This window comes from Balearica regulorum, chromosome 13 (assembly GCF_011004875.1).
Source record: "Balearica regulorum gibbericeps isolate bBalReg1 chromosome 13, bBalReg1.pri, whole genome shotgun sequence".
In the NCBI taxonomy this organism is placed as follows: Eukaryota; Metazoa; Chordata; class Aves; order Gruiformes; family Gruidae; genus Balearica; species Balearica regulorum.
Window position 1 is genome coordinate 95,637 of NC_046196.1, and position 27,366 is coordinate 123,002.

At 40.8% G+C, this 27,366-nt stretch overlaps 1 protein-coding gene across 10 annotated transcripts; it reads right to left on the reverse strand.

Annotated features, from left to right (window-relative positions):
• Positions 1-1,354: 1,354 nt before the first annotated feature.
• Positions 1,355-27,366, reverse strand: ADAT1 (adenosine deaminase tRNA specific 1). Of its 10 annotated transcripts, none has more exons than XM_075765242.1 (10): positions 27,247-27,366; positions 26,576-26,767; positions 25,727-25,795; positions 24,315-24,369; positions 23,019-23,149; positions 21,335-21,950; positions 16,164-16,309; positions 13,710-13,809; positions 11,022-11,108; positions 1,355-2,706 (listed from the first exon to the last, which is right to left on the reverse strand). In XM_075765242.1, exons 2-10 carry the CDS (start codon positions 26,742-26,744, stop codon positions 2,574-2,576), a joined length of 1,506 nt encoding a protein of 501 aa, XP_075621357.1. In that variant the 5' UTR covers positions 26,745-26,767; positions 27,247-27,366; the 3' UTR covers positions 1,355-2,573. The 10 variants fall into 10 exon arrangements, with proteins under 10 accessions (XP_075621357.1, XP_075621354.1, XP_075621350.1 ...); XM_075765239.1 differs by having other exon boundaries at positions 24,315-24,407; positions 26,576-26,697; positions 27,247-27,340; XM_075765235.1 differs by having other exon boundaries at positions 26,576-26,758; positions 27,239-27,336.

Here is a 27,366-nt window from a genome sequence, read left to right on the forward strand (position 1 = left end):
CTCTCTACTCCCTGCCTATCCCTCTTTTTCAGTGTGTCAGCTATTCCAGTGCAAAGGAGTGATACAAGCTTGGAACACGTCAAGCACTACCTTCCAGGAGCAGTTCTTCCGACGATCTGCTGAGAATGATGAAAGTTTGGTTTGCCACCTCTTCCAAAAGCAGAAACTGTGTTATCTCCTCTGCATTTTTCCCTTCTGATTTTTTAGAGTGGTTGCTCGGTACTGCCTACAGCACTTCCTGACATCTTGGAATTAAGCAGATGCAGCATTTAAATACTTAATTTCAATCCCAGAAATGCCATCCAGTTAAGTCTAAGATCCTGCAGGCTTAGCTCCTCAGCCTTTTAAATGCTGCTTTGTTTTAGCTCCTTCCCACTCTGCATATTCATTGACTCACTCTAGGCTTAAATATGTCCTCAACTCCATCCAAAAAGTGAGGTCAGTATCAGTGTTCAGCACCTCTAAAACTGCTTTTAAACCTGACACGTGGCAGACAGCAGCAGTCTACAGTTCACAAATATTCTACAAACGCACAGGAAAATCTTACCAGGAACAATCTCCCCTAACAGCCAGGCTCAAGTTTTAGGAAAGAGTTAAAAGAATTTACATTATTTAACTGCTCATCTGAAAACTACTCTGATGCCAAGATTACAGAACAACTAGCCTTATGTAACCTATTTTAACATTGCAGCTGGATAGGAAATGGGAACATTCCAGTCTGGTCAGCAGGTTCATTACAGACCTTCTTGATTAACAAAGGGAAAATAGGTATGTTAAGGTATAGTTTCTGCAAGATTTCAGGGAAGGACAAAGGTAAATTTCAGAAGCCTGGAAATGTACTGGTTATCTCTCTATGTACACTGCAGGACTCTGCCCTTGGAATGCTATTTGCTCAGTTACAGTAACTGTGATCATTTCTCTTCAGCAGTTCACCCTGTAGCCCATCTGCAATGGCATCTGGCCATTTTTCATCCTCTGATGACTAATGCAAGTCACCGTTCTCCATAATCCCCTGCCCTCTACAAACACATTCCCCCCTCACCAATGCAACTATTTTTTCTGTGTGTTAGTGCTGGATTTGAGAGGACAGGCTTATACACACAGAAATCAAGGTTTTCGTTATTTCTTCAACAAGTAAGAGAGAACTATTCTTATTTGACAAGTCAACCCAAGTGCGAAGTAAAAGGATTTGCTGTAATCAATTCTCAGACTGTAATGTGATATGTACTGTTCAGTCCCCTATGCAGCTCAGTGGGTTGACTGTAAAGGCTGTTTGGAGAACTGCTGTGCCCATTTTTCAAATCCAAAACTATACTAAGATACCAAAGAACAGAAAAGTCAAATCACTAAATAATTCTCACGTTGTAAATTATGCACTTCTTTCATCCTGCCATTGCGTTGTCCAAATATTTTATGAATTGTCGTTTACAATGGAAAAAGTACAAAAGGGGAGCGTGCTCAGTAGCAGTTGCATAGTCCTGAACTTGCTCACAAAAGGCAATAATTGGGACAGAAAGTTTAAGGAGGATTACCTGCTGCTTTCCTCCAGCTCGTGTTGTTGACTGTTTTGTCATGCAGGAGTTATTTGGTAATAAAGCATAAAGGCAAAGACTGCCAGAGACTGCTTCCAGTCCCCCTCAAAGCATCTCCACCTTTGCCAGGCTATTAATGTAACACTTGCCAGGAAACAGTGACATAAACGGCTAAGGCATCCCTGCTTTTAATTAACCATGTATCGCAAGATAGGAAAGGGTATGGACAGTGCTTGAAACACTGAAAAATAGGTAAATGTTTCCCTGGAATTACACGGAATCGATGGGTTTGAACTAGGTAATTCAGGAGGTTTGCTTCCTGCCCACAGAAGCAAAGCAGTTGAAGGGGTATCTGGCAAAGTCCTGAAACTGAGAGATATGCACGGGATATCATAAGTGGTATTATTTGACACAGCCCTCTCCCCCGGATTCTTTTGCTTCTGCTTTGGCTTCTACATAGTAAATAGAAGCTTATATGAAGGACTCCCAGAAAAGACCCTTTAGCAGAACTAGTATTTCCAGTTAGAAGCAACGGGGCTGGGGGGACATGGAAAATTCTTCCAGGCACCAGACGAGGAGAGCCAAGAGTTCTAAAAATACTACTCGCTATACATTAGGGTTGTCCCAGCAACACAAAACCAACCATAACATTATGAAGAATGGAAGAAAAAAGCAGCACTAAAATTTTACAGTGACAGCCTTTCTTACACAGCACCGCTTCAATTTCAGTTGACATTACTTCCATTGCAATGGACTATGGCTGATAAATCATATCCTCAGCACATTACTGCTTCCTTTCTTTTGGAGGCATATTGTTTCATGCAGCTCAGAACTTGAAGTCTGCAATGATCCTGTTCTATATTTCAATAAAAAGGGGGCTTCGATTCAACCAAAATAAAGACTTCTCTAAATTGCTTTCCTTTTCACTCCTGTCTCTGTACAGCACAGGAATCAGAGGATATCTTTTCCTGGCCCTTGAACTGCAGAGGTATCTGCTGTGCACTGGGGCTTATTGCTGAATTTACATAGCCACATGGATTCTCATGTGAAGTGCAGGTATTCCTTGGCATTCTTCACCCAACCCAGCAGGGCTTCGCTACGCAGTACTTTCCAGGCTTCTTGATAATTTAATGCAGCTTCTTTGTAGTCCCAGTAGGTTTCTAGAGTCTTCACCCTGACAGAAAATGCACAACAACAAAAACATTTCTATTGCATGTAACATCACAAAATGTAAAAAAGCAATCAAACATCTAAGAACGCAATGATGCCCTATGAGCTCTTTCATGCTACTACATGAAATTCTCTTGTGCTTCCAGGAAGACTTAGAGAAACCCAGGCCATGAAGCTACTGTATCTAGACATCGTCAGCAGCCTTACAAAAGGAAGCAAAATAACTCCTTTACCATGCTTCATACAGGCTCTGCAGCAATAGAAGTGTCAGTATTTGTGCAACAATTGGTTACAGAAAACTTCCATGACAGACAAAAATTTTGAAGCAAAGCAGAAAAAGTGGTTGGGGATAGGTGCTTTGAATTTGCTAGAATTGTGCCTTGTTTTGCTAGAAGAATGGATACAATTGTTGGCTGGAAGAAGACAAGAACGAACAGGACAGTTTTTCTTTTCCAGCACAAAATAATGGGGAAGAGTGAGACAAAGGAAAAAATATTTTTTATCTTCTCCCTAAAGCAAGAGAGACTCAGTAGTTTTGGTGCTCTGTTCCCCTTCCTCATGTAGCACCTGCTCCCCACAATCTCCGCAGAACCATTGGTCACTCTGATGAGTGCATTATACCATTGATTTTCAAAATAGGGAAATTCATGTCTAGAGTATCTGAACACAAATGCCTCTAAGGCAATTTCATGAAGACTTTTTTCCTTTCCTTGCATTCCTTTCCCAGCCTCTTTCATCTCCTTTTGCCAAACAGTCTGTCAGCCACATGTGGCATGTAATGTTTATACATTCAACCCAATACAAAGGGAAGATCATAGGCAACACAACCTTTGTCAAGAAAGACAGAGTGCTAAATTACTACAGGAACCGTAATCTAAAAAGTCTGAGAACCACTGCACTAACTTCCAGAACAGGCTTTCATGCTCAAAGGCAATGTCAATCAGCACCCCCCCCCAAAAAAAAAACCCCAACAAACCCAGAAATGTAACAGCAGACCATCAGAAGCTGTATTTCAGGCAATCAGCTATAAATATATTTTTAGAACACTGTGACATGCATAGCAAGCTGTGATATATTATCTATCCTGCAGACCTTAGGCTCAGAAAGTGCAAGAATGGAGAACCTGTCTATGCCATTGCTGAACATGGGAGATGTATACTCTCTTACAAGCCTGCCTGCACTCTTGTCACACCTAATCCATTTTGCTTTCTTTACCTCTTTCACATTAATCAAACTGTGTGAAACTAACCTCCGAGCTGCTCTGCAAAGTTCCATGGAAGGGCCCACTGCAACTCTCCTCCACCTGGCCAGTGGAACAGTGACAGAACCCCATTATCAATGGTGGATGCATTGATCTGAGCATCACTGAACAGACAAAAGACCAGCAACTATCAGCATAAGCAGCATTCAGGAAACAACACAGGTCTAAGAAGGACCAAGGTCAACCCACCACAACCAGCTCCAAATCCCTATGACAGGCAAGCTGTTCTTCTCCCAGATACTCCAACATGCACCTCGCACATGGTACAATCCACATGCATCTTCTCCTCCACCTCAGAACCATTCTCTGGGGAGCAATGTGCATGCTTACACTCAAGGATAATGACCAAATCAATCTGTGGGAATAAACTCTCTTATGCTAGCACACTTCCTGAACTTAAAGTATGCCTGACATATTTGTTTAAGAATTTGACCCTGCCCTTCTTCACTATAAATGGATCTAATTACTTATATTTGTCCTTTATCATAGAATAGCTAATATCAGATGTTATTTACATTTTCAAAACACAGCTACTTGTACTTATGAGGTCACATTTAGGATGGTCAAAAATCAAAAAAGAATTATACAACACAGATTTTTGACTGGCTCAATCTTGTTAAAGGTGAAACAGCTGTTTTCCTTGCATTTGCTGTGGATGCACATATATAGATCTAGATCCAGATACAGATAGATTCCGCCTGCTGCTAAGCCAAAAGAAAGACTCCAATGCCTATCTGTTCTTAATTTCCTCCTTGCGAAGTGTTGCTCTTTTTCCTGAATCTGCTAGCAAATCAATAGCTCTTCAACGCATATTTGGCAGTCTGATTCAATGTAACTAAAACACATACAGGATTTTTCTAACCTAGATTATTCCAACAGCTCTTTGTTTGGAAACTGTTACAGTACACAGTAAGGGAAAACATAGCTAGCACAAAAGCAGGATACACAGTAAGGAGCAGTTCAGTATTTCCACCCCACTGCAGCACATGTGACGCAGCCTCTTGGGGTCTCATTCTCCAAGCAGACATCACTACAGAATATAACAGTGGATGCAACAGAAAGCTGCATTTTAAACAGCTTCTTTGAAGAGCCGTCAAAATAAATTTTTTTATTTATTTAATTCATGCTCAACTTCTGCATTAAGCTTCTATAAAATTTTCAAGATATATACATGAAAAATGCTTTCAAATTCAAAGTACATTACATCTGCCTAAAAACATCACGATTTGACTGTATCTCAGCTTTGTGGGACCATTAAGGCTCTGAACATTAGTAGTGAAGAACCTGTGACATGTTTTTGGCAGAAGTGAACACTAGTTTGCTGCCCCAGGCAGAGTCCAGTACAATCATACGATCTCTAGCCTATCCAGGTGTGCCTGACTACATTCCTTTTAGGTTTTCCTTTACTATTTCAATCTTACCCTTACAGTACTGTTTAAGAGAGGGACAGAGTGATTCCGATGGCTGTGTGCCAGAGACACGAGACGTGATCCACAGATTTCATTCTGAAAAGTTACCACACTCTTGGAAAAAGCCTTACACAAATCATTATGCTTGAAAACATTCATGTGCTCAGCCACGTGCAAAGCTGAGCAGAAATGGGGTCACAAGCAAGGTAGCTTGCAAAGAAAAGCAATAAGCTGCTGCAATACTTTCTTCTCAGCAACAAACCCTACCTTTAACCCTATATTGAGTTTCAAGCATTTACATTCAACCCATAATGCACTTTTGAGATTACAGTCACATTGCACATGAACAACATTGACAGAAGCACCAGGCATCAACCAAAACAATACTCTTATACAAAAATTAATGAATCACATCTAAGAGGTCAAAAGCTCACAGATCTTCAATATATAAAAATCTGTTGTGAATCTGTAACGATAGCAGGCCAGGAAACTGTACTTGCCCTGATTCATTAATATCTTCTTCGATGCTTCAGATAAAATGCAGTCATTGCAGGCCAAACTTCTAATTGACACCAATTGTTAAGATACAGAACCAAGTCACAAAGTGAGCTAACTCAATGAGTGAGTTCCACTCAAATACAATAAGTTTTAACAGTAATGTAAGGTTTTGCAGCATTTGGAAGATTGTTACTGCATTGTTGTATCTAGCTTGGGAGACCAGATTTTCAAAACATTAACGAAAAATTGGAAAACGAGATTTGTGGCTTTTTCCAGTGTCATCTGAGATGTGGGAAAAAATCACACAGAGGAAAAGATGTAGAAGCTCAATAGAGTAATTTAAAAAAAAATCAAGTCTTGAGATATTTGATGATGGATAAGTATTTTCATGGGGCAGAAAATACTACTTAATAAAGGCTTTTCAATCTGGCAAAGACCTAACAAGCATCTGTGACATGCAGTATAGAAGAGAATTGCTTAGATCAGAGGACAAAACTGTCCCGCAGGCCTCTATGCAGTGGTAGGAGCATCACAGGAATTGTTTAATTTGCAAACTTTAAATTTGAAAAAGAAGAAAATCGAAAAGGGACTAGAAAATTGCCACAAAATTCTTGCCAAATGTGGTTGGGGTTTTTTGTTTGTTTGGTTTTGTTTGGGGGAGGGTGGGGGGGTTGTGTGTGGGGTTTTTTTTTTTATTTGGAGAACAGCAGTAACAGTGAAACTGCACCCCTCCCATGACAGTTACTTTCATTAGGCTGACAGTTCCTTACAATCATCCTCACTCACTCCAGAAGAAACATTCAGCATTCACTTGGCACGATCCTTTTGGTTTTCACAAATGAACACTGGCAAAAAATCTTAAACATGAAGTGCAAGCAAAGGTTTTATAATTTAGTCTAGATATTTAAATCTTAGAGCCATCTGAAAGTCCTTGCACTCCCCTGTCCAACAGCCCACCCTGTCCAATTAGGTGTCACTGGAACCGGAATCATCCATACTGCAGGCTGAATGGGAAGGAGGAAGAAAGCACAATCTTAATTGTGATGGCTGCCGATCACAATTTAAAGAGAATAGAGGATCAGTCATACATTTAACAAGCCCGGCAAGAAACTCAGGGCAGGTTTATGTCACAAAGTCTCCCTTTGATTCAGACAAAGGGTTGCACAACCAGCTACACCTTGCACAACCAGCAATGCCTGGTGACTCTGTATGGTGGATGCCACTGTATGACAAAAGAAGGCTTTCACTTTCTCAAGGTGATGAGTAAGGCATGCGGTTTTTTTCTCCCAGCTGGGGGGGGAGGGGGGGGGGGAACCCCCAACAATGCAAAAAACCTCCTTTCAAATTACCACCAAGTGATCCACAAACAATAATACTGCAGAGGTTTTTACATAACAATTGAGATTAGCAATGGCACAACATTGCCCAGCAGTGTGTCATCATTCCTTTGACAGTGAGCATGGAAAACATGAAAAGAATAAATAAATATGGATTTATATACCAGTAATTTCAAAACATTAACACGAAACGACACGTGAGAGGGAGTCAACAGAAAAGAATGAAGTTCGGCAGATGGAGGTAAGAGGTTATAAAGAAACAAAGAGCATTTTAGATAGTCTAGTTAGAGAGATGAATGAGAATTTAAGTAAGGCACAGAAGACAGAGATCATAGAATTTATCAGAAAGGAAGAAAGAAAGTGGGACAGCACAATACAGCACTATCTGGTTCTTGGTGAAGAAGTAGCTAATGCCAGCCAAACACCATCTGCTTCTCACAGTCTCAGCGGAAAGCAAATAAACTAAATCCTAAAAAAAAGCCCAACCTGTTAAACATTGTACTTAGAATCTTAGCTAAGCTACACCACTACAAATTCCTAAACTTGCCTTTAAGAGAGCCAGCAAAGTTCTGCCCCCAGTAGGCTCTCTACCTGTTCCAATTTCACAGTAAACCTCTGGAGAGAAGTGAAGAATGAAAAAGAAAGGAAGGCACAAAAAGCAGGAGAAGCAGCTTTAGACACAGGAAAGAAGAAAACAAAAGAACATCAGAATCAGCATACTAGTACCATATAATGCGGTGTCCTAGATCTGACGGTAGACAACAGTAGATGAAGGAAGGGTTGAGTAAAGAATGATCCTTGTCCTAATATACCCTACCACTACCAAGACAAGCTGTTCAATAAATTTGAAAGGATTGCAGAATGAGATTCCCTTGATGGAGCAGAAAGGATGGGAGGCAAGAGACCAGAAAGTGGACTAGGAGAGGCAAGGCAGGAACTTAGGGGCAAAGTGGGAAAAGGAAACTGGGTGACAGCATTGACTAGAGCCAACCATTTGTGGGAGGAGATAACAAGATATATTTGAATGGGAAGAAAATACAAAACTGGGTAACAGTTAAATACACAGGAGTTTAGAGGATACAATTTCAGAGTGTGGGATTTCTTATCTGTAGTCCACTCAAATTCAGACTACAAGGAAGAAAGGAAGAAAACACATCAGAATATCACGTAGAAAGGGAAAGAAAGGGAAGAAGGAGGAAAAAGCAATACAAAGAAATTTTTTTATTTTGCTTTTTAAAGTGAAGAGTAGGAAAAACAAAGGCTTCAAAAAGGAAAGCAACTGGACAAGCTAACTGGTGAGCTAGCACCTCTACTGCATAAATAGAGTTTGTGCAGCGTAAAAATGATGCCACATCTGCGAATCAGCTGAACTTTGTCAGGAGAAGCCTAGACAGAAAAATGGTAGAAGACAAAAAAGTCAAAGGAAATTACAAAGCTGCTGGAGTCTAGAAAAGCCCTGAGGTGAAGTGACTTTATGTAAGCAGCACATGATCAGCACAATGAGTCGCTATCATGGTTTAACCCAGCAGGCAGCTAAAACAACCACACAGCCATTCGCTCACACACCCTCCTCCTAGTGGGATGAAGGAGAGAACTGAAAGTGGAAAACAACAAACAAACAAAAAATAAAACCTCATGGGGTTGAGATAAAGACAGTTTAATAGGACACAAAAGGAAGATAATTAATAATGATAGTAATGATAATAATGATAATAGAATATGTGAAACAAGTGACGAACACAATTTCTCACCACCCAAAGTCAATGCTCTGCAAGATCCTGAGCTGCCCTGCCTCCCGGCCCACCCCCCAGTTACAGACAGAACATGACATCATATGGTATGGAATATCCCTTTGGCCAGTTTGGGTCAGCTATCTTGGCTGTGTCCCCTCCCAGCTTCTTGGTCACCCCCCCCTTCTCATTGCAAGGCCAGTATGAGAAGCTGAAGAGTCCTTGACTGCTTGGCAACAACCAAAAACATCAGTGTGTTATCAACATTATTCTTGTCCTAAATCCAAAATAAAGCACTGTACCAGCTGCTAGGAAGAAAATTAACTCAATCCCTGCCAAAACCAGGACAGTCACCTACCCAACAATGCACCAGCTCACACTCTATTCTGAGGAAATTATGATGGCTAAACAAATGAGGACAAACTCCTCCCTAAAAGAGGCTAATACTTTTATTTTTAAAAATGAGTTAAGAAGAGAGTGTATCTCTACTTACAGAATCAGTTGAAATAATTTCAGCAATAGCATGGCTCATGTTGACATTAGAACTTTAAAATAGTTATGAGACACTTCTACAGACACAGAAGGTAACTGCAATCCTTAATTAATAAAATTCAAAAGAAAGCAAGATCTAATAATTAAAGACTCAGGGTACACTTACTTTGGCTAAGTTCATCTTATTTATCTAATGTCTTGGCAGCATGAAAGGCAGAAATGGCCTATCTTCCCTGCTTCCAGCCACACTTACTTCCTACTTCCTTTGCACGGGTTTTATTATCTGTTTTAGCTTTACCTGAGCCAATTCAGCTCATCAGTCCAACAGAGAACAGAAATCAAGGAAATTGTTTTCTGCCACATTAGCTAGTTAAACTGGCTGACTATGAGGTTGGAGAAGTGCTACAGATACAAGGGAGAAAACAGGAATCTACAGCCAGTAGCAGCAGAGACTGCTGCAGGACCATACCCATCAGCAGCTACAGTTAAATTAGCTCAACAGCTGGTATAATTGCATCCCAGAAATGGTGAAATCATGCTGGGAAATAAGTCTAAACTAAAATAAACCTTCCAAGGCAGTGCATTTGGAACCTTCTACATCTCTCAGAATCTCTAAGCCAAAGTGAGAGATAAGTTTCTGTATATATGAAATTATGCCCTGCTTTATGGTAGCTGGAATACCAACAGATACATAATGCACATAATACAATGCTAGACTGGAAGATTTCTTTCTAGAAAAGTGTCCATCTACGTAATATATGCACTGCAGAAAGAGCCCTATGCACTACCTCACCCTACTAGTGCTTACTCCATCATACACTTAGATGTAAAAAGATTTTAGCCTAGACTTTACTGAAGAAAAAAAAAAATTTTTTTTTTTACTCAATCTCTTCCTTCTTATGAAACAAAGAAGTGGCATTTGATAGAATTACTAAACACCAACCAAGTATATTACTAAACACCAACCAAGTATATTACTCGATGGTAATTTTGGAATGGGGAGTTTGAAAGTCACCAAGGGTACAGTGCTGCAGGCAGCTGATTTAAGAGCTTATGTTTTCAAAAAAGACAGTACTTCCTCCTCTTATCTCCCTCTCCACTCCTTCCCCAGCTGTACACTGCCACTTTCAGACAAGACCACTTCAACTCAGGAATAAAACCCAAAATGAAGAGTTTTCTGCCAAGACAGCAAGTTGAAGAGGCTTATAGCGGTGTCCAACAGACACTAGATCTAGTGCAAGAGAAGGACAAGGCTCCACTTATCAGGAACAGAGCTTACCCTTTTGAAAACTAGTACGACTTCAGAAGAGATCAGCTGCCCCAAATTCTTACCTAAACTCAAACAAACCAACCACCTCCAATTTCTTCTGTCTGTCATTAATACAAGAGATGCAATAGCTATTTCTCCAAAGAGGTGATTAAAAAGACCAAAAAGGGAGTCTTCCTAACCCATCAAGCACTTGCCATATTTTTCAAGTATCAGATTTTAACAATAAACTTATCTAAGCACAAGCAAATTCTGGTATCATCACAGTATTCTTGAGTTTCATTAAGATAAATTCACTCTTTAAATAAATCAAAAATGTCTTTACCGGAGAGTGTCTGGTAGATCCTCTAGTGAAATACTTGTCACCAGCTTTTGGAACATACGGAAGAGCTCCACTTTACAGATCTTGGATCTGATGGAAAAGAAAAAAAAAAACCAAACAAACCACCAACCAAAAATCAAATTCTGATGGGAAAAAAGGAATCAGAAATGCACTTCCTCTTACAGCTCACAGTTGTACATCCCAGCTGAACATTTTTCATAAAAATTATGTTCACTTCTCAAAGAATGGAAAAAGTTCTCCACAATTTAATTTTTCCTACCCCATTCAATCTGCCCACCTGCTTTGCCCCTTCATTTTAAATGTTATATTGACAATGAGCTGCATTGCCCCCATTGTCCCAGCCTCCTCTCTGCCAGTTTGCAGAGAGAACATTTTAATATCCCCCACATTGTTATCTGTGTGAGACTGCACTGTCATCAGCTCACAACTACAGCAAGGTTGAGCCAGAAGGACTAGCCCAGAACTGATCAAACAAACATAAAGGGACTCCAAAGGCTTGTTCAAACTGGCTAACTTTGTATCATTTAGAACAAATAAAAGAACCAACAGAAATATCTGGAACAATGCTGTCCTTTTCACAATGGTGACGAGGACACATTCAGCAACAGCTGCAGGGCAGTTAAATACCAAGAGGCTCATAAAAAAAAAGTGAGTCAAAGTTTGAAAGGTCTTTTGAAAATACCACGTGCATCTCTGTCAGCTTTAAGCCATTCTCTTGCCCCAAAGAGAAGGCAGCCAGAAAAGCTGTTTATAGAGCATGGTTTGTTTTTGAAAACCCCAGCTATTTTCTCTATTTAATTAAATTCTCTTTATACACTTGTCTTCGCAAGGACTGATTCAGTTCTCCAACATTCTCCAGAAGCACTTAAAAAAACCTCCAATCAAAAAAAACTTCCTATTTTGCTAGTAAGTTCTTTAAGAACCCCAAAACTGGCAGGCAAAGATGCTCTATAATTTCACCTTCATGTTAATCGGTGAAAGGTTCATAGTGCAGTTTTTCGTGCTTTAGTTAATTAAGTATTAACAAAAGCACATACCAGACATCTACCTACAAATTCCTTTTAGTCAGTCAGGTTTACCTTCCTTGATATTTAGTATTACCTAGCATATTGGGGGGGGGGGGGGGGGGGAGGGACAGACACACAGACCCAAACACCACCCCCCACCAACCACCCCGAGATTCCTTGAGGGGAAAAAATCCATGGCAGAATTATAAGTCTTTTTTCTTATTAAACACACTCCTCCTAATAAGGCTATAAATACCTTATTTTCATGATAAAAGCTCCTCCACATGAAAGCGTAAACACTTTACTTATTGTCATTGTTTTTAATTCTGATTTCCTTAGGAAATCAGACCTTTGCAATCACATAGTCTTATAGGCCCTCTTTAATAACTTTGGAATGTTTTAATGAATTTTGAGCACATGTAAAAAAGAGAGAGGAGGATCTCTCAACAATAATTAAGCTCCTACAGTTTTGTGCAAACTGGCAGCTAGCAGATGGCTCTAAAGTTTTAAAGTTGATACACAAATGCTACGTAACAAATTTAAGCCTACTGAGAAAAAAAGGTTGGTTGGGTTGATCTTTCACATGTCTTCTGGAATAAATTACATGCCACATTGAAAATTAACATTCTACAGTGCACATAAAGCCTGTCTCAAAAGACACACCAAGTCACCGAGGCCACCTTGCTAACAATACCCCAGACACCAGTACTGGTCACAAACCACAAAGGTCCTGGTCCTCTTCTTTCCAGGGAAAATTTGCAAATACTAGGACATATGAGGATAAACTTCAGTCAAGTCAGGCCTAGCTTTGAGAAGCTCAAAATGTGCAACTCACAGGCACGTGAATTAATTTTCCGCAAGAATTGTGTAAGCTCTACTTATCATTTTATTCACCAATTTCAGGATTATCTTTTCTCCCAGAAAGCCTGGGGAAAATGAACAATATGACCATTGATAAATTGGTGGTATAAGCAGCCAACAACCAAAACATGACCCCAAGCCTCAAGCTGAGCTTTTACAGACCAAAGATAATTTTGGTCACCTCACCTAAACTGAGGAAAGTGTAGAGAGATGGAGAAACTTGTCTACAGATGTTTACAAGTAATTCCTCTCAACCACATTAAAAATATATAACTGTTTCTTTAAACATGAATAGTTGATAGAAGATTATTATGTTTCTTAATAAGCCCGGTGTAGAGACAACAATTAGAAAGGTGACATTTTGTTTTAGGAATCTGCTGCGAGCATCCGGGTCAGCTGGCCTAACTCTTATAGAACAAGAAATCTGTAAAAAGAGGACCTGCAACAACACGCATTTCTCTCAGTCATCAACTCAAAAGATACAAAGCTAACTTCACCAATAAGCTGTCTTTTAATAAAAGTGCTATTCACCATTATCTGCAATGCTCTCTTTAATCAACAGTGACAAAGAAGAAATAGGATAAATTTGTTAACCCCCATTCAACTTTTGTCATTCCAACTCCCCCCTCTCTCCCATATACAATGACTCTTCCTTTTCCCCCACTCCCTACCTTCCCCCTTTTTTCCCCACTCGCAAGATTTCTTTCTGCTCCGACAATGCACTACACATCACGTGAACTGACAGAAGCATGTATGCTAACAAATAAGATACATGCATCCAGATATCACAACATTCTCACACCTGCTCCAATGGCTCCCAATCCCCTTCTTTGTTGTTCCCTGCCGGAAGCCATCTGAGGTGACGTCCAGAGGTTGCTCAGGGACTGCACTCCAACTGATAGCTATAGAAGAAAAGATTATAAACAAGGGAGATGCTCTCATCACAAAAGCAGAACAGTTCCTTTCATTCTATGCGTTCACATAATACCATGCTGCTTCCCAAAATAATTCAAACTAGAAAGAGGACCGTGGTTCTCTAAGGTCAGGATTGCAGTATCTAAAAGAACAGGTAAATTCTGTTTAGTAACAACAAACCAACCCAAAAAACATACACACACAGAGCACTTTCATCTTAATCAGGTCCTTCAAAAATCCATGCCTCTCAAGATTTGGCGTCCAGCTTTGTAATTCTCCCCTTTTTAGGGGTATTCTATTTTCTTTGGTGCATCCTGCCCAGATAAAGCATGAAACAATTTCCAAGTCAGACAGCTTATTTTCATATCAGACTGTGACATACTCCCCTAACCTACTTGCACCAGTCACTCTGTTTTTCTTATTAATGTGTGCTATTAATGTGTGCTATTACTTTATTGTGTATTGTATACTCTAAATAGTTCTCTCTGAGAACTGACATGTATCAAATATTTGTAGACTTTACTTGAAAAATGTTATTAGCTAGTAGTCAAATAAAAATAATTTGTTGGAAGAGACAGCAAGTGCCAACCACCTTATCCTTTATCCCCATTCTGATAAACTTATTACCATCTTCGACTGTAAACTTAATGCTGAAACTCTGCATGCCATACCTTATAGATTTAAAAATAACTAGCAAAGCATCAGTAGCACATTAACAGAAACAAAATTGATTGACATGCCCAATCTGTCCCTCCATAGCCTAACAGTTCCTTTACCTTCTACTGCCCTGAGACAATTTTTTCCTTAAGTTCTCCCATTTCTCTGCATTCCTAAGAGGCAAAACAGTTGGATTTACTCTAAAGACAATTTTCGCAGCTTCTCTCCTTCATGATACCATCTTGCCATTCAAGATGCTCAAAAACTACACACTATAAAGCATATTACAGAGACTGGTTATGTTAATCACACTTGTATTACGATTCAACTGTATGCTGCAATTGCCATACTCTGTGATTTAGCTACAATGGTGTATCACTCTACTAAATTAAAATCCTGCGTAATGTCGAATAACATGAAATACATACAACTGGTCTTAAACGTTAAACCCTCCACGTGTGGAGTATCTAAAACCACCTGATCAGAGGATATCATTCTGACAAGCAGGTAAAAATTTACTCTAAAATGAAAATGTTTGCTATTCTTTCATTTCTTCATAGTTACCACAAACTTCAAAATATTAAACAGAACACATTTTTCTTTTTAAAAATGCCAGCTGAAGTGTTCCTATCGACCATATTTCAATAATCAGTGTAACCACCCTGAATTTAGAATTTATTCTGATTTTCGCCAAGTCAAGAAAAAAAAACAACCTGGCATAATTCATATATGCAAAAAAGCATGATAAAGCATAATTCATCTTTATTTAACAGAATTACCCAAGTAACTGTACAGAAAGGCTGGCATACACAGGAGTTTAGTCACAGTTGGTTTCAGATCTTTTTTGCTAAGTGAACTGGCACCATTTTTCAATAGGTTTTTGTTTCCTATCTCACAGAATCAAAATCTTTTCCTTCCTGGTACCTGAAAATAACTCCAATTTAATGAATCTGAATTCCATTAAGGAACCCTTTGTTTCCATTCTATTTTATCATCAGCTCAATTGTAACAGAATAACTTCCAGTTCCAGTTAAGCTAGAAAAGTATTCAACAGCAGAAGGTAGGCATGTCCAAGTTTAAAGAAACTGCTTAACCATACACATACAGTGGCAGTTCCATTGTTGGGTTTTTTTTCCAAAATGAGACCATGTTGCTAAATCACAACGTGACTTGCATGTTCATTCATCGTCATGACAAAAAATGCAATGTCCAAAACCTCTACCAATTAAACCTTTACACTATACTACTCTGTATTCTTTCTATGTTCACAGTTTTCTGGAGCAATTACAAGCATAATTCAGCATGGCAAGTCTTCTGTTCATTACCAAGGAGAATGCAAAACTAACTGAAACAAGAAGTCTTTTGATATTTTTGTTTTCTTATTGCCCTCAGAACTTTCACTTTCACTGGTTATTTTGCATCGCTGTTTAGATTATAAATTCTTAACAGCATCAACCAAGTGTTTATTCAGTCTGAAAATGCCCTACAGGGAACTAGAAGCTGAGCTGAATACTATTAATTATTAACAATTAAGTTCTGGCCTGAAATTAATTTCTTGCTATAAGTCACACTTTGCCTCTAGCACTGGCAATGAATGATGTTCCGTTTTAGGAAACCACCAAAACCACCTAATTTTTATTTGGACTTTTGCACAGAGTTATGCAACTAGCCCAAGTTAACTCACCTGCACTACACGGAACAAGTTTTGTTTTGCTGTTCGTTTGAACTTCCTGGATTGCCTGGCGGCTATGTTCAAATCGAAGATCTGATTGCAGCAGCTTAACCTCTTGAGTGAGAAAACCGTCTGGTAAAAATGAGATGTGCTGACACCTAAAGTAAACACGGAAAAATGCAAGTGATTTTCAGTCTGGTCTGCCCAAACAGGCCGATTTTGTGCAATTTCCCATCATAATCTAAAACATGTTACTTTTACGTTAAAATTGAATTGAATGTGAGTTATAGAAGAGACACAAGGACGTTTGGGGGCATTTTTCCCTTCAAAAAAGGATTTGTTATAAAAACAAAGCCACATAGTTTATTAAGACCTTGTCCATCCTAGAAAAACTACGATGCACTTATTTTTAAAAAGGTCTAGTTAAAAGCTAGATAGAGATAGATAAAGTATGCAGGATAAAAACTGCAACATACTTCTGCAATCACAATGAAAAATAATAATCATATTTACATAGTCAACCGTATTACATTAACAACTGTTAAGACTAGAAAGATACAAAATACATACAGTTCCATGTATAATCTCATTGTTGTTACCTTAAATTACCATAACACACTAAATGGGATTAGGATCATATGAGGAGGAAAAAACCAGCATGTGTTTAATCATTACAATATTTACACAAAGCAGGAATGAATTAAGACTGAGACTCATATTGTCAGATGTAATAATCTGAAAAAGTGCCTGATTTTGCAACTTAAGACTAATGGAGCTGGGCAAATTCTTGTCCCATGTGTTATAGAGTGAGGAAAGGATTACCCAGTAAGCTCTACTGAATAGATAGCTAGAGTTTCCCCTATTAATATATTATGACCTCTTTTATAACCATCCTAGAAGGATGCAAGGCTATGGAGAAAAGGAGTTATTAAACAAAGTCAAACCTTTCAGATGAACTGGTCTACTAATTGCCTCTTAAAGGGAATGGTTCAGCTCCTAGTTTCTTTCTTGTTCTCCCTTCCCTCCACTCTGCCCAGTTCCATTTACTCTCCTCTAATGCTTTCAGATTCCTTTATTGCCCTGATTCAACCTCCTAAGCAAGAAAAATACCCACTTCCTATCCTTTTGTTGTCAGTTTTCATCAACTCAAGGATCTCAGGAGCAAGCCACTGCACAACAGATGACTTTCCTTATTTAGTGCCAGTGTACTTCACCTCTCATAAATTTTCCTGAGGTGACAGGTTGTGTTATCAGAGCTCTACTATTCAGAGTAGGGAGAAAAAATAAATCTTGGATGTAATTCAGATCAAAGAAGCAGACAAATTTTTACCACCACTGAAATGCACACAAGCTTTGTCTTTCCAGTCTAACACAACTGTTAGTCTTCTTCCAGCTGACCAGTACAAGCTGTCACATGCTAGATGGCCTGAACCACTTCAGTAAATCACAGAACGGTTGAGGTGGGAAGCCTCTTGTAGCTGATGAGTCTCTTGTAGCTCATCCGGCCCAACCCCTCCCTGCTCAAGCAGGGCCACCTACAGCCAGCTGCCCAGGACCATGTCCACATGGCTTTTGCATATCTCCAAGGTGGGAGACTCCACAACCTCTCTGGGCAACCTCTGCCAGTGCTCCATCAGCCGCACAGTAAAAAAAAGTGTTTCCTGACGTTCAGAAGGAACCTCCTGTGTTTCCATTTGTGGCAGCTGCCTCTTGTCCTGTCACTGGGAACCACTGAGAACAGCCTGCCTTCATGTTCTTTGCACCCTCCCTTCAGGTATTTACATACAGATGAGATCCCCTCTCTCGCTTCCCTCAAGCCTTCTCTTCTCTAGGCTGAGCAGTCCCAGCTCCCCCAGCTTTTCCTCCTAGGAGAGATGCTCCAATCCCTTCACTATCTTTGAGGCCCTTTGTTGGACTCTCTCCACTATGTCCACGTCTGCTGTACTGGGGAGCCCAGAACAGGCCCCAGCACTCCAGCTGTGGCCGCACCAGTGCCAGCAGAGGGGAAGGATCACTCCCTGGACCTGCTGGCAATACTTTGCCTAATGGAGCCCAAGATACCATTAGCTGCCTTTGCTGCCAGGGCACACTGCTGGCTCACGTTCAAGGTGACGTCTGGCAGGACCCCCCTGGTCCTTTCCTGCAAAGCTGCTTTCCAGCTGGGCAGCCCCCAGCATATATTGGTGCACAGGGCTGCTCCTCCCCAGGTGTAGAACTTTGCACTTCCCCTTGTTGAACTTCATGAGGTTCCTACCTTTCTCCAGCAAGCTGAGGCTGGCAGCACAATCCCTGGCATATCAGCCACTCTTCCCAGTTTTGAGTCATCAGCAAACTTGCTGGGGGTACACTCTGTGCCATCATCCAGATCATGAATCAAGACATTAAACAGGACTGGACCTAGAATTGACCTTTGTGCTACACAGGTGGTTACAGCTCCAACTACAGTTTGTCTGATGATCACCACCCTCTGGGCTCAGTCATTCAGCTAGTTTTCAATCCACCTCACTGTCTGCTCATCCAGCTCATACTTTAACAGATTCTCTATGAGGATCTTACAAGAGGCAGTGTCAAAAGCCTTACAGAAGTCCAGGTAGACGATATCCACTGCTTTCCCCACATCTACCAGACCAGTCACTTCATCACAGAAGTTTTTCAGGTTAGTCAAGCATGACTCAGCCTTGGTGAATCCATGCTGTCTACTTCTGATGATCTTCTTGTCTTTCACGTACCTGGAAATGGTTTCCAGGATTAGCTGCTCCATCTCCTTCCCAGGGGTCAAAGTGAAGCTGACCAGTCTGTAGTTCCCTGGGTCCTCCTCCTTGCCCTTCTTGAAGAATGGAGTGACATTTGCTTTCCTCCAGTCTTCGGGAGCTTCTCCCAATTGCCACGATCAAAGATTAACAGGAGTGGCCTCGCCGTGACATCTGCCAGCTCCCTCTGCTCTCCTGGGTGCATCTCAACAGGGCCCAGGGACTTAAGCAAGTCTAGTGTTCTTAAGTATTCCCTGACCTGATCCTCTTCCACTGGGTACGTTCTCCTTGCTCCAGACTTGGCCTCTGGTCTTTAGGACCTGGGATTCCTGAAGGCTGGTCTTGCTAGTAAAGACTGAGGCAAAGAAAGCATTCAGTACCTCAGCCTTTTCCACGTCCTGCGTAACCAGGTCCCCCATCTCATTCAGCAGCGAGTCCGCGTTTTCCCTAGCCTTCCTTTTGTCACCTATATACTTAGAGAAGCCCTTCTGATCTTTGACATCCCTTGGCAGATTCAAGTTGGGCTTTAACTTTCCCAACCTCATCTCTGCATACAGAGACACTGTCTCTATATTTCTCCTAGGTTACCTGCCCTTGCTTCTGCCCTCCATATGCTTCCCTGAGTTTGGCCAACAGCTCCTTGGCCACACAGGCCTCCTGACATTTTTGCCTGACTTCCTATTTGTCAGGATGGACCACTCTCAAGCTTGGAGGAGGTGATCCTTGAATATATTAACCATTTTTTAAGGATCCGTCTTTCCTGCAGAGCCTTATCCCATATAACTCTTCCAAGCAGATCTTTGAAGAGGCTGAAGTCTGCTCTGCTGCAGTCCATGGTTGTGAGCTTGCTTTTTACTCTCCTCCCTCCCCTCAGAATCCTGAACTCAACCATCTCATGGTCACTGCAACTAAGGCCTCCGTCGACCTTCACATCCCCAATGAGCCCCTCATCGCTGGTGAGTATGAGGTCCAACAGAGTAACTCTCCTTGTTGGGTCCTCTATCTGCCATTTCAATTATTCCTAAATGTGAACTACGTTCAAAAAATTCCACTTTTTATATTCAGAGCAGAAGAATGAGAAACAAATATACCAAAGCCAGAGTTGCAGTCAAGAACCTCATCCTTTACAGAGCCCAGAGTCTCACAGCAGAATTCTGAAGTGCATCCCTCAGAATACACAAAGACTAGAAAAGGTGAGGTTGCACTGGACATCCAAACCAGTGTGAATATAAGCGGTGAACAGACCAGTGAGAAATATCAGCCTGCCTGCAAGCGTGAAATGTCCCAGAAGCAGGAAGTTTTGCTCCAAAAGCAGCCTGACGATTGACACTAATCGAAACATAAAACCATTACTTTCCAATCTGGTTGCCAAACAGCACTCATCAAACTAAATGTGCTCCACCACTCCACAGCAATTTCTGCATTAGGTCTAGAACTCAGTTTCCATGGGCGGCACAGCACACCTGAAGGCACATGATACCGTCAGAACTCTAGAATAGCAGTTTTCAAAAACCTCTACCGAGAGCAGACTGACAATACGATTTTGAAATTTTACATGGGATAGACTTGTATGCATATGCAATAACACAAATATTAACCTCTTGGGATCCCAGCTTAGGAAGACAGCAAAAGTAAACTGGTTTTACCACAGTTCCCCTCAAAGCAAGTTTAAAATACCGCAGCACTTACTTGCTGGAAAGTAAGTCTGAAAGTAGGGTCTAAAATCAGCAAAAGCTTCAGAAGAACCAAGAAGTTCATTTAAGGCTATATTATAAAAAGGTTTGTAAGGACAACCAGAAAGACATCCTTTCCATAATGCAAAAGTCTATTTATGCATTCATTTGGAGTCATTTCAGTCAGATTGCCTTTAGGATGGATTTGGAGGCTCTTTAATTTAATTTTAGGAAAGATCCTGCAAGAAATAAAAGCTACTGTTGCTCACCAACACAATTCTATAAAAGGACAGACAGACATTCAGAATGACTTTGTGGAGTAGGGATAACTGAATAAATTAAAGTTGTTCTTGACTCTGCTTGAGGAAATAAAATCAGGAAGGGGGCAAGAAAAGTTCAACTTCACTATGCTAAAAAGCTTCACTATGCCGAGTTTGTCTCCTTCCAGCTGCTACTTCTGCTGGAAGGCTTCTAGAAAAACTCAGGTGGGTTTCAGGGAGCAGCTTCTCACTGCTCCATGAAGGGACAACCAAGGGGATCCTGAATCTAATGGGAATTCTTTTGTGATTTTTCAATCCATCAGCTGTAGTCACCTTTTCTCCATGCTACAAAACAGGGCTACTTTCTGAAAATGTGAATTTGTAGAAATTCACATTATCTGCAAATGACTTTGGTGCAAAGTCCTGATATCTGCGTGACATGTCTTCTATAACTCATTGTCTCCATACATGCCATCTGATTTCCAAAGGAGAGCACTTACCTTTCAATAATTGCTCTCCGCATAGCTTCTTGGCTATATGGACACTTCCCCACTATAACTGCTGACAGATACACCGGATGCTGCAGGAAATGCATCAGAAGAGCTCCTTGACACCCTAACACATTCCAGCGAGCCAATTTATCACTGCAGGACATAGAGCATGTTCTGTCCCCACGACCTGGCTTCACTCGTAATAATCCCACACAGTGATACCCTAGCCCAGGTATTCGGGCATCACTCAGCCCTCCAGGTACACATTTTGCTCCAGTTCTATAAACATCTACTACCTTCGGTCTCCCTAAGCCAGTCTCTTTATTAGCTGTTCGCATTTCTCCAGAACATTCACAACTCTTTGGATTTGCGTCATCTTGTTTCACAGATACTTGCTGAACAGCCAGGTCTTCGGTGATTACAGAAAAACAGCCATCATCATCAGTTTTCATTCTCTTGATTATATGATTACTTGCCATTTTCTCAGATTTCCTTTTATCTTCTAGACCCAAATGATCATGGTTACTTTTACACTCTGCTGATTGTCCAGCTGCATCATCTCCAGTCACTGGCTTGGAAAGGTGGTTCTCTGGTTCACTAATAGGTATAATAGAAGCATCTCCACCTACAACAAAAAAAGTAACATAAAAATTGGCCAAAAGTGCATCTCTCATGACTGGAACAGATCACACGGCTACTACTAGCTTTCACAGATTTGCACTCAGAAAAATTTAACTACAAGAACTTGCTTTTCAAACAACATGGCCCTGGACAATGATGAAACAGACTTCACTGAAATTTGAGCTAATATATATGTCATTTCAAGATTTGCATTCTACCCAAGAAATAATCAAAAAAGCAAAATTGAGAACAAAAATTATCTACTGACAAGCTGGTAGACCAAGAGGTCGCATTCCTACATTTTGCCAATAGATCCTCATGTTTGTAGTGCTGTTTAAAAAAAAACAAAAAAAAACCAAAAAACAAACAAAAAAAACCCCCAAACACACACACACAAAGAGCTTTTACCATGACAAAATAAAAAATTGCATTCCATTCCATAAGAAGCTTGGAATTAGGGGGGTGGTGGTGGTTTGCAGGTGGGGCTTTTGGGGGAGTTTGGTTTTGGTTTGTTGGGCTTTTTTTCCTGTTTTGTTTTGGTTGCTTGTTTTTTGGTTTTGTTTGGTGGTTGAGGGTTTTTTGTGTAATTGTTTTTTGCTGTTTGGTTGGGTTTGGGGTTTTTTGGGGGAGTGTGGTTTGTTGGGGGTTTTTTGGGTGGTGGTTGTTTTTTTTTTTTCTTTTTAAGGAACTGTGGCAAATGTCAATGATTTTTATTAACATTTGAATCCAAGGAAACATTTAAAGCAAAGCAACCAGGAAATATGACAGGGCCTCTGACAAGTATGTTAGTTTCTGGAAAAGAAAATAGTAGCCATTATTGTTTAAAGAGAAAGTGAAGCATTCCACTACATAATGAGCAGTCTATCAGATTTACTGAATTCTCACGAATCACATCCAGTGAGATAAAATGTCAAATGTGGAGGACCAGTCAAGTACATCTTAGGGCACATGCTGACAACATGAGTTGCGGCCTCGCTCTCACTCCAGATCAAAGAGAGACCAAAGAAAGGCAAGGGCCAGAAAAGATTCCACAAGTGGGAACCATGAAATTGGTTCACTCCAGCATACTCACATGGGGTATGACTGGAGAAGAAAACAAATACGATATTTGGTTTGAGTTTCCATTTCCCAGTTTCAGTTCCTGGAATAAAGATACTGCATTGCTGATGAGAAGCTGCCAACCACATCTGATGGAGAAGATACCTGCTAGGCAGAAAGTTTTCATGAAACATTTACTTCATTTTTGCTGCACGGGAAAACAACAAAAATTAGATGCCCACCAGTGCCTGTTCTTTCCTGATGAAGTCTATGAGGAGCCAATCAGTCATGCTTCTACAGATAGATAGCATCCAACATACTCCATAAACACATTATTGGAACCTTAATAGCAGACCTCAAAGGGTTGGATTCAATGGAGCTAACAATCTCCTCAAATCGTATATCTAACATCCTCTCCTCCCACTTTGTATTTTTACCAACACTGCAACTCAGCCAATTCTCTGAGAGCCAATTTAGCGGCATCAAACTGCAAGAAATGTATTTGTTTCTGTAGCATAACTATTCTCCTGGTTCAGTTCCTTGAACCAGCTTATCCCACGTGAACAAGAGGATTGGTACTTGTAGGTATCTAAGGTACTATGACTGAGAGAGCTGGGATTATTCAGCCTGCAGAAAAGGCGGCTCCAGGGAGATCTAATTGCGGCTTACCAGTACCTGAAGGGGACCTACAGCAAAGATGGTCAGGGACTGTTTATCAGGGAGTGTAGTGACAGGACAAGGGGTAATGGGTTTAAGCTGAAGGAGGGTCGATTTAGATTAGATGTTAGAAAGAAATTCTTTACTGTTAGAGTGGTGAGGTACTGGAACAGGTTGCCCAAAGAGGCTGTGGATGCCCCATCCCTGGAGGTGTTTAAGATCAGGTTGGATGAGGCTTTGGGCAACGCGGTCTAGTGGGGGGTGTCCCTGCCCACAGCAGGGGGGTTGGAACTAGATGATCTTTGAGGTCCCTTCCAACCCAAACCGTTCTATGATTCTATGAAACAGCAAAATGCTACCCTTGCCAGCTAATCATCAGACCGGCACTGACATCACGTGAAATCAGATCCTACTGCTTTGTACAGAGACTCTACAAGAATAAGAAACAAGCTTTTGTGAAAGGGCCTTAACACCACCTAGAAGTGCAAAAATTAGGTTAAACTCCTGCTAAGAAAGGGGAAAAAAGTGTTGCCTACACAGAATACTGTCTTTTTCACTACATTCTCATCACTGAAGCTGCAAAATCTGACTATTTCAGCCATAGGTCAAAATCATTCGTATCACAACAGCCTCAAGTGGCACTGAATAACAGCACATGAACTTCATGCCTCACCTCTGGAAGCTCCTCTTGGCCACAATTTCAGCATGACTGTCATTCAGAATGTCTCCTAAAGCAACAACCAAATAAGAACAATACGCATCATTACTGAAAAGGAGAAGCACAAAGCAAAATTTGACAGATGACAGTTCTCTAGATTCGTTAGCGTTTGAAGGTTTAACAATCACATTAAGTTATTCCAAGATATTTAAACTTCCAGTCACTACAAAAGGATGTCAAAAGCCTACACAAATGAAGGATTAAAGTCTTTACTCCACAGCAAGCCACAGACTTGTTTAAATATGAAATCTTCTCTCTTCTGATATCTGAAATCCTTTGAGTTGAATAAACATTGGCTTCCTTCTAAACTCTCCTGATGTTTGTTCTTAGTAGTAAATCTTGATATTCCCAGTTTAACATCCATAAAATTTCAAGTGTTCGTTAAACTTTTGGTTGAAGTTTCTTCTTGCACGATGTCCTACAGTTTAATTACTTTTCTTGTAAATAATTCTGGTATTTGCCAGGTTTACACATCTCATCTTCAAACATCCTGCAGCATCTGCCTATTGCAGTATTTAAAGGAACAGAATCTGTAGATCAGCTTTTATTTCAGGAATAAAAGACCAGGTGATAAAAGTCCTCTTTAACCGTTCTAGAAGTTTAAAAGCTCTCTAATAGATAACCATTAACATGGCCTACCAATCAAGTTAATTTAAAAATAAATGAATGTTATCACAAAAGGAAAATATTTTCTAAACTTAAGGTCACTGAAGACAAACAACAGAGAGAGGAACTAGCTTTACTTTTTTCTAGTCAAATTTCTACTTTGACTCTTAATAGCTAGATTGTAAGTAGTTCAACAGTTTAATCGCAATTTTCCTAAATTGATCAGAAAAGCATCTGTACTTCTAAGATGGCTAAGTCACAAGAAACATTGACAAAAATCTAAGATACAGAATTCAGTTTCTTCTCTTTTGCTCCACCAATTCATTTCAATATGAATGTTATACAGAACACAAAACAGCCTAAAACTGATGCATGCAAAACCATTTCTCTTATCTCGCTCTCCTCCTCGTCTGAAGTCTAAAGAAAGTAGAAAGCCCTGTACCTACATATTCAGAAACACTTCCTCCTTAATCACTTTTCAGCACTAATTACTATGGCTTCTCCCCTTTCTGAGGAGAGGAGACAGATACATTCTGAATTAAAAAAACAGACATGCAGAGCAAGGAAAGTCCTACAATAAATGGTAAGAAACAGTAGCTGTGGGAAGTCACGTATCTATCCCACACATTTATTGTACAAATACATATTTAGCTGCAGAATATACAGCAAGGGAGAAAAAGCCTGTTATGATAGCTTCTATGACACCAGGAAGAAAGAAGGTAGCGTAGGTAGTCTCTTCTTGGATTTTACACCATACTTACCAGTTTTTCTCATTTTGTTTTGGCCAATACATTTTGTTCCAGTTCCCATAGCAACAACTTCCTTCATTACTGAAAGAAAAGGCAACATTAACTGAACAAACTATCACCAGAAGCATTGCTATCATACAGTCATTCTGGTAAGATGACAAACAAAACATTGCGTAGAAGGACAGGTACAGGGAGGCAGGCCACGCGACAATGCAGGAGGTTTCGTTTCAGCTGGAGAACTGAATATAGTAGGCAGAAGCACCAGTGCTAGGAAAAGTTTATGATCCCATAGCAGGAGTGCTAACACAGGCTTGATATGTGAGGCAACACACAGCAGACACTGGCACAGGATTCCTCGAACGTGTGAGAAAGAATCATGGGATACAATCTCCATGACAACATGGAAGTGCCAGTAAGGGAAATTAAGATGATGGTGAACTAACACAAACACACAATGTAATAACACAGTCTGTTAAAGGAGAGCAAACTGAGACCTTTCTAGGATTCTTTCACATAACAGCTGAACACACTTTTGCAAGGGTTTACGTTAGAAATTCAGGTCCTGCCTAGATTTTCGCCACTTACTGAACAGCCAAATGCAGGCTTTCATCTTTTTAGTTACAGTCTGGGAAGAACAGTATTTCACTATAACCATCTCTTTCCAGACAAAAGCTGTAAAAGCTTTTACAACCACAAAAAGAATTTGGGTGAAGACAGAAACAGGACAGGAAGGGGTGTTTTGTTTGGTTTTTTTTAAAGGTACCTTAAAAAAAAAAAAAAAAGAAAGAAAGTAACAAAGCAGCAAAGACTGCCATCTCCTCTTCCCCTCTCCCCCTCCCAATCCCCACAACTCATTCTTACCCTGCAGATTCCCTGGACTATCAAGAACCTCTCTTTGGGTTGCAGACTCCACTTTGACAACAGCTGCCAGCGAAGTCCATTCCCTGTTTGGATCTGGTTTCCCCTGCTTAGGGAGTCTGGTCCTATAATGCAGGTAACATAGCTCAGCAATTTCATCAGCTGACCACATGGCTCCTGGTGCAAGTGCAGGTTCTAAATAGAATTGGATTCCATCACAACACTGATTGACAAACCCCATCTCTTCACACCCTACCACCCTGTTCTGCATTACATCTTCCTGTACCAGATTCCAATATCCAAAGCTTAGCTGCATCACCCCTTTTACGATTATTTATAAGAAACATATCATATCAAATAAAACCCCCTTTTTTTCCAAAGCGCTAGAAATAAAAAACAATGCTAAAACCCTTATAGTCCAGCAGCAGGTGAGAATGCAGGGTTCCCAAGGTTCCCACTATGCAGCAGTCAGTGTTCACAGCACCGTCCCCGTACAGCCCCTACATCACATCTGAGACGCCTGGCGCCACCACACTCATTCCGAGGCCTCCGGGCCTCCACCTTGCCCCAGCGACGGGGGAGCGCAGAGCCCCACAGCCAGGGCAGCCAGCGCCCCGAGCGAGCTGGTGTAGCGCTCGAGTGTTCATCACGCCGCCCTCGGCGCAGGCCCCTACCCTCCGGGTAAACGGCGCCACCGCTCCCCGCCAAGACCGGCGGCTGCAGCAAAGGCCCCCGAGTCGCGCCGCGCCACCCGGCCCAGCAACACCCAGGCTGCGCACGCGCAGCTGCTTCCC

What these genes read in the sequence shown, in the direction of transcription:
- ADAT1 (XM_075765242.1), bottom strand. Translation starts at nt 26,744, where the DNA reads ATGTGGTCAGCTGATGAAATTGCTGAGCTATGTTACCTGCATTATAGG. An exon ending in GCCAAGAGGAGCTTCCAGAG is followed by an intron (nt 23,150 to 24,314) that starts GTGAGGCATGAA and finishes TCTGCCTAGCAG; the next exon opens with GTATCTTCTCCATCAGATGT. An exon ending in ACTTGTTCCGTGTAGTGCAG is followed by an intron (nt 13,810 to 16,163) that starts GTGAGTTAACTT and finishes TTTCTTCTATAG; the next exon opens with CTATCAGTTGGAGTGCAGTC.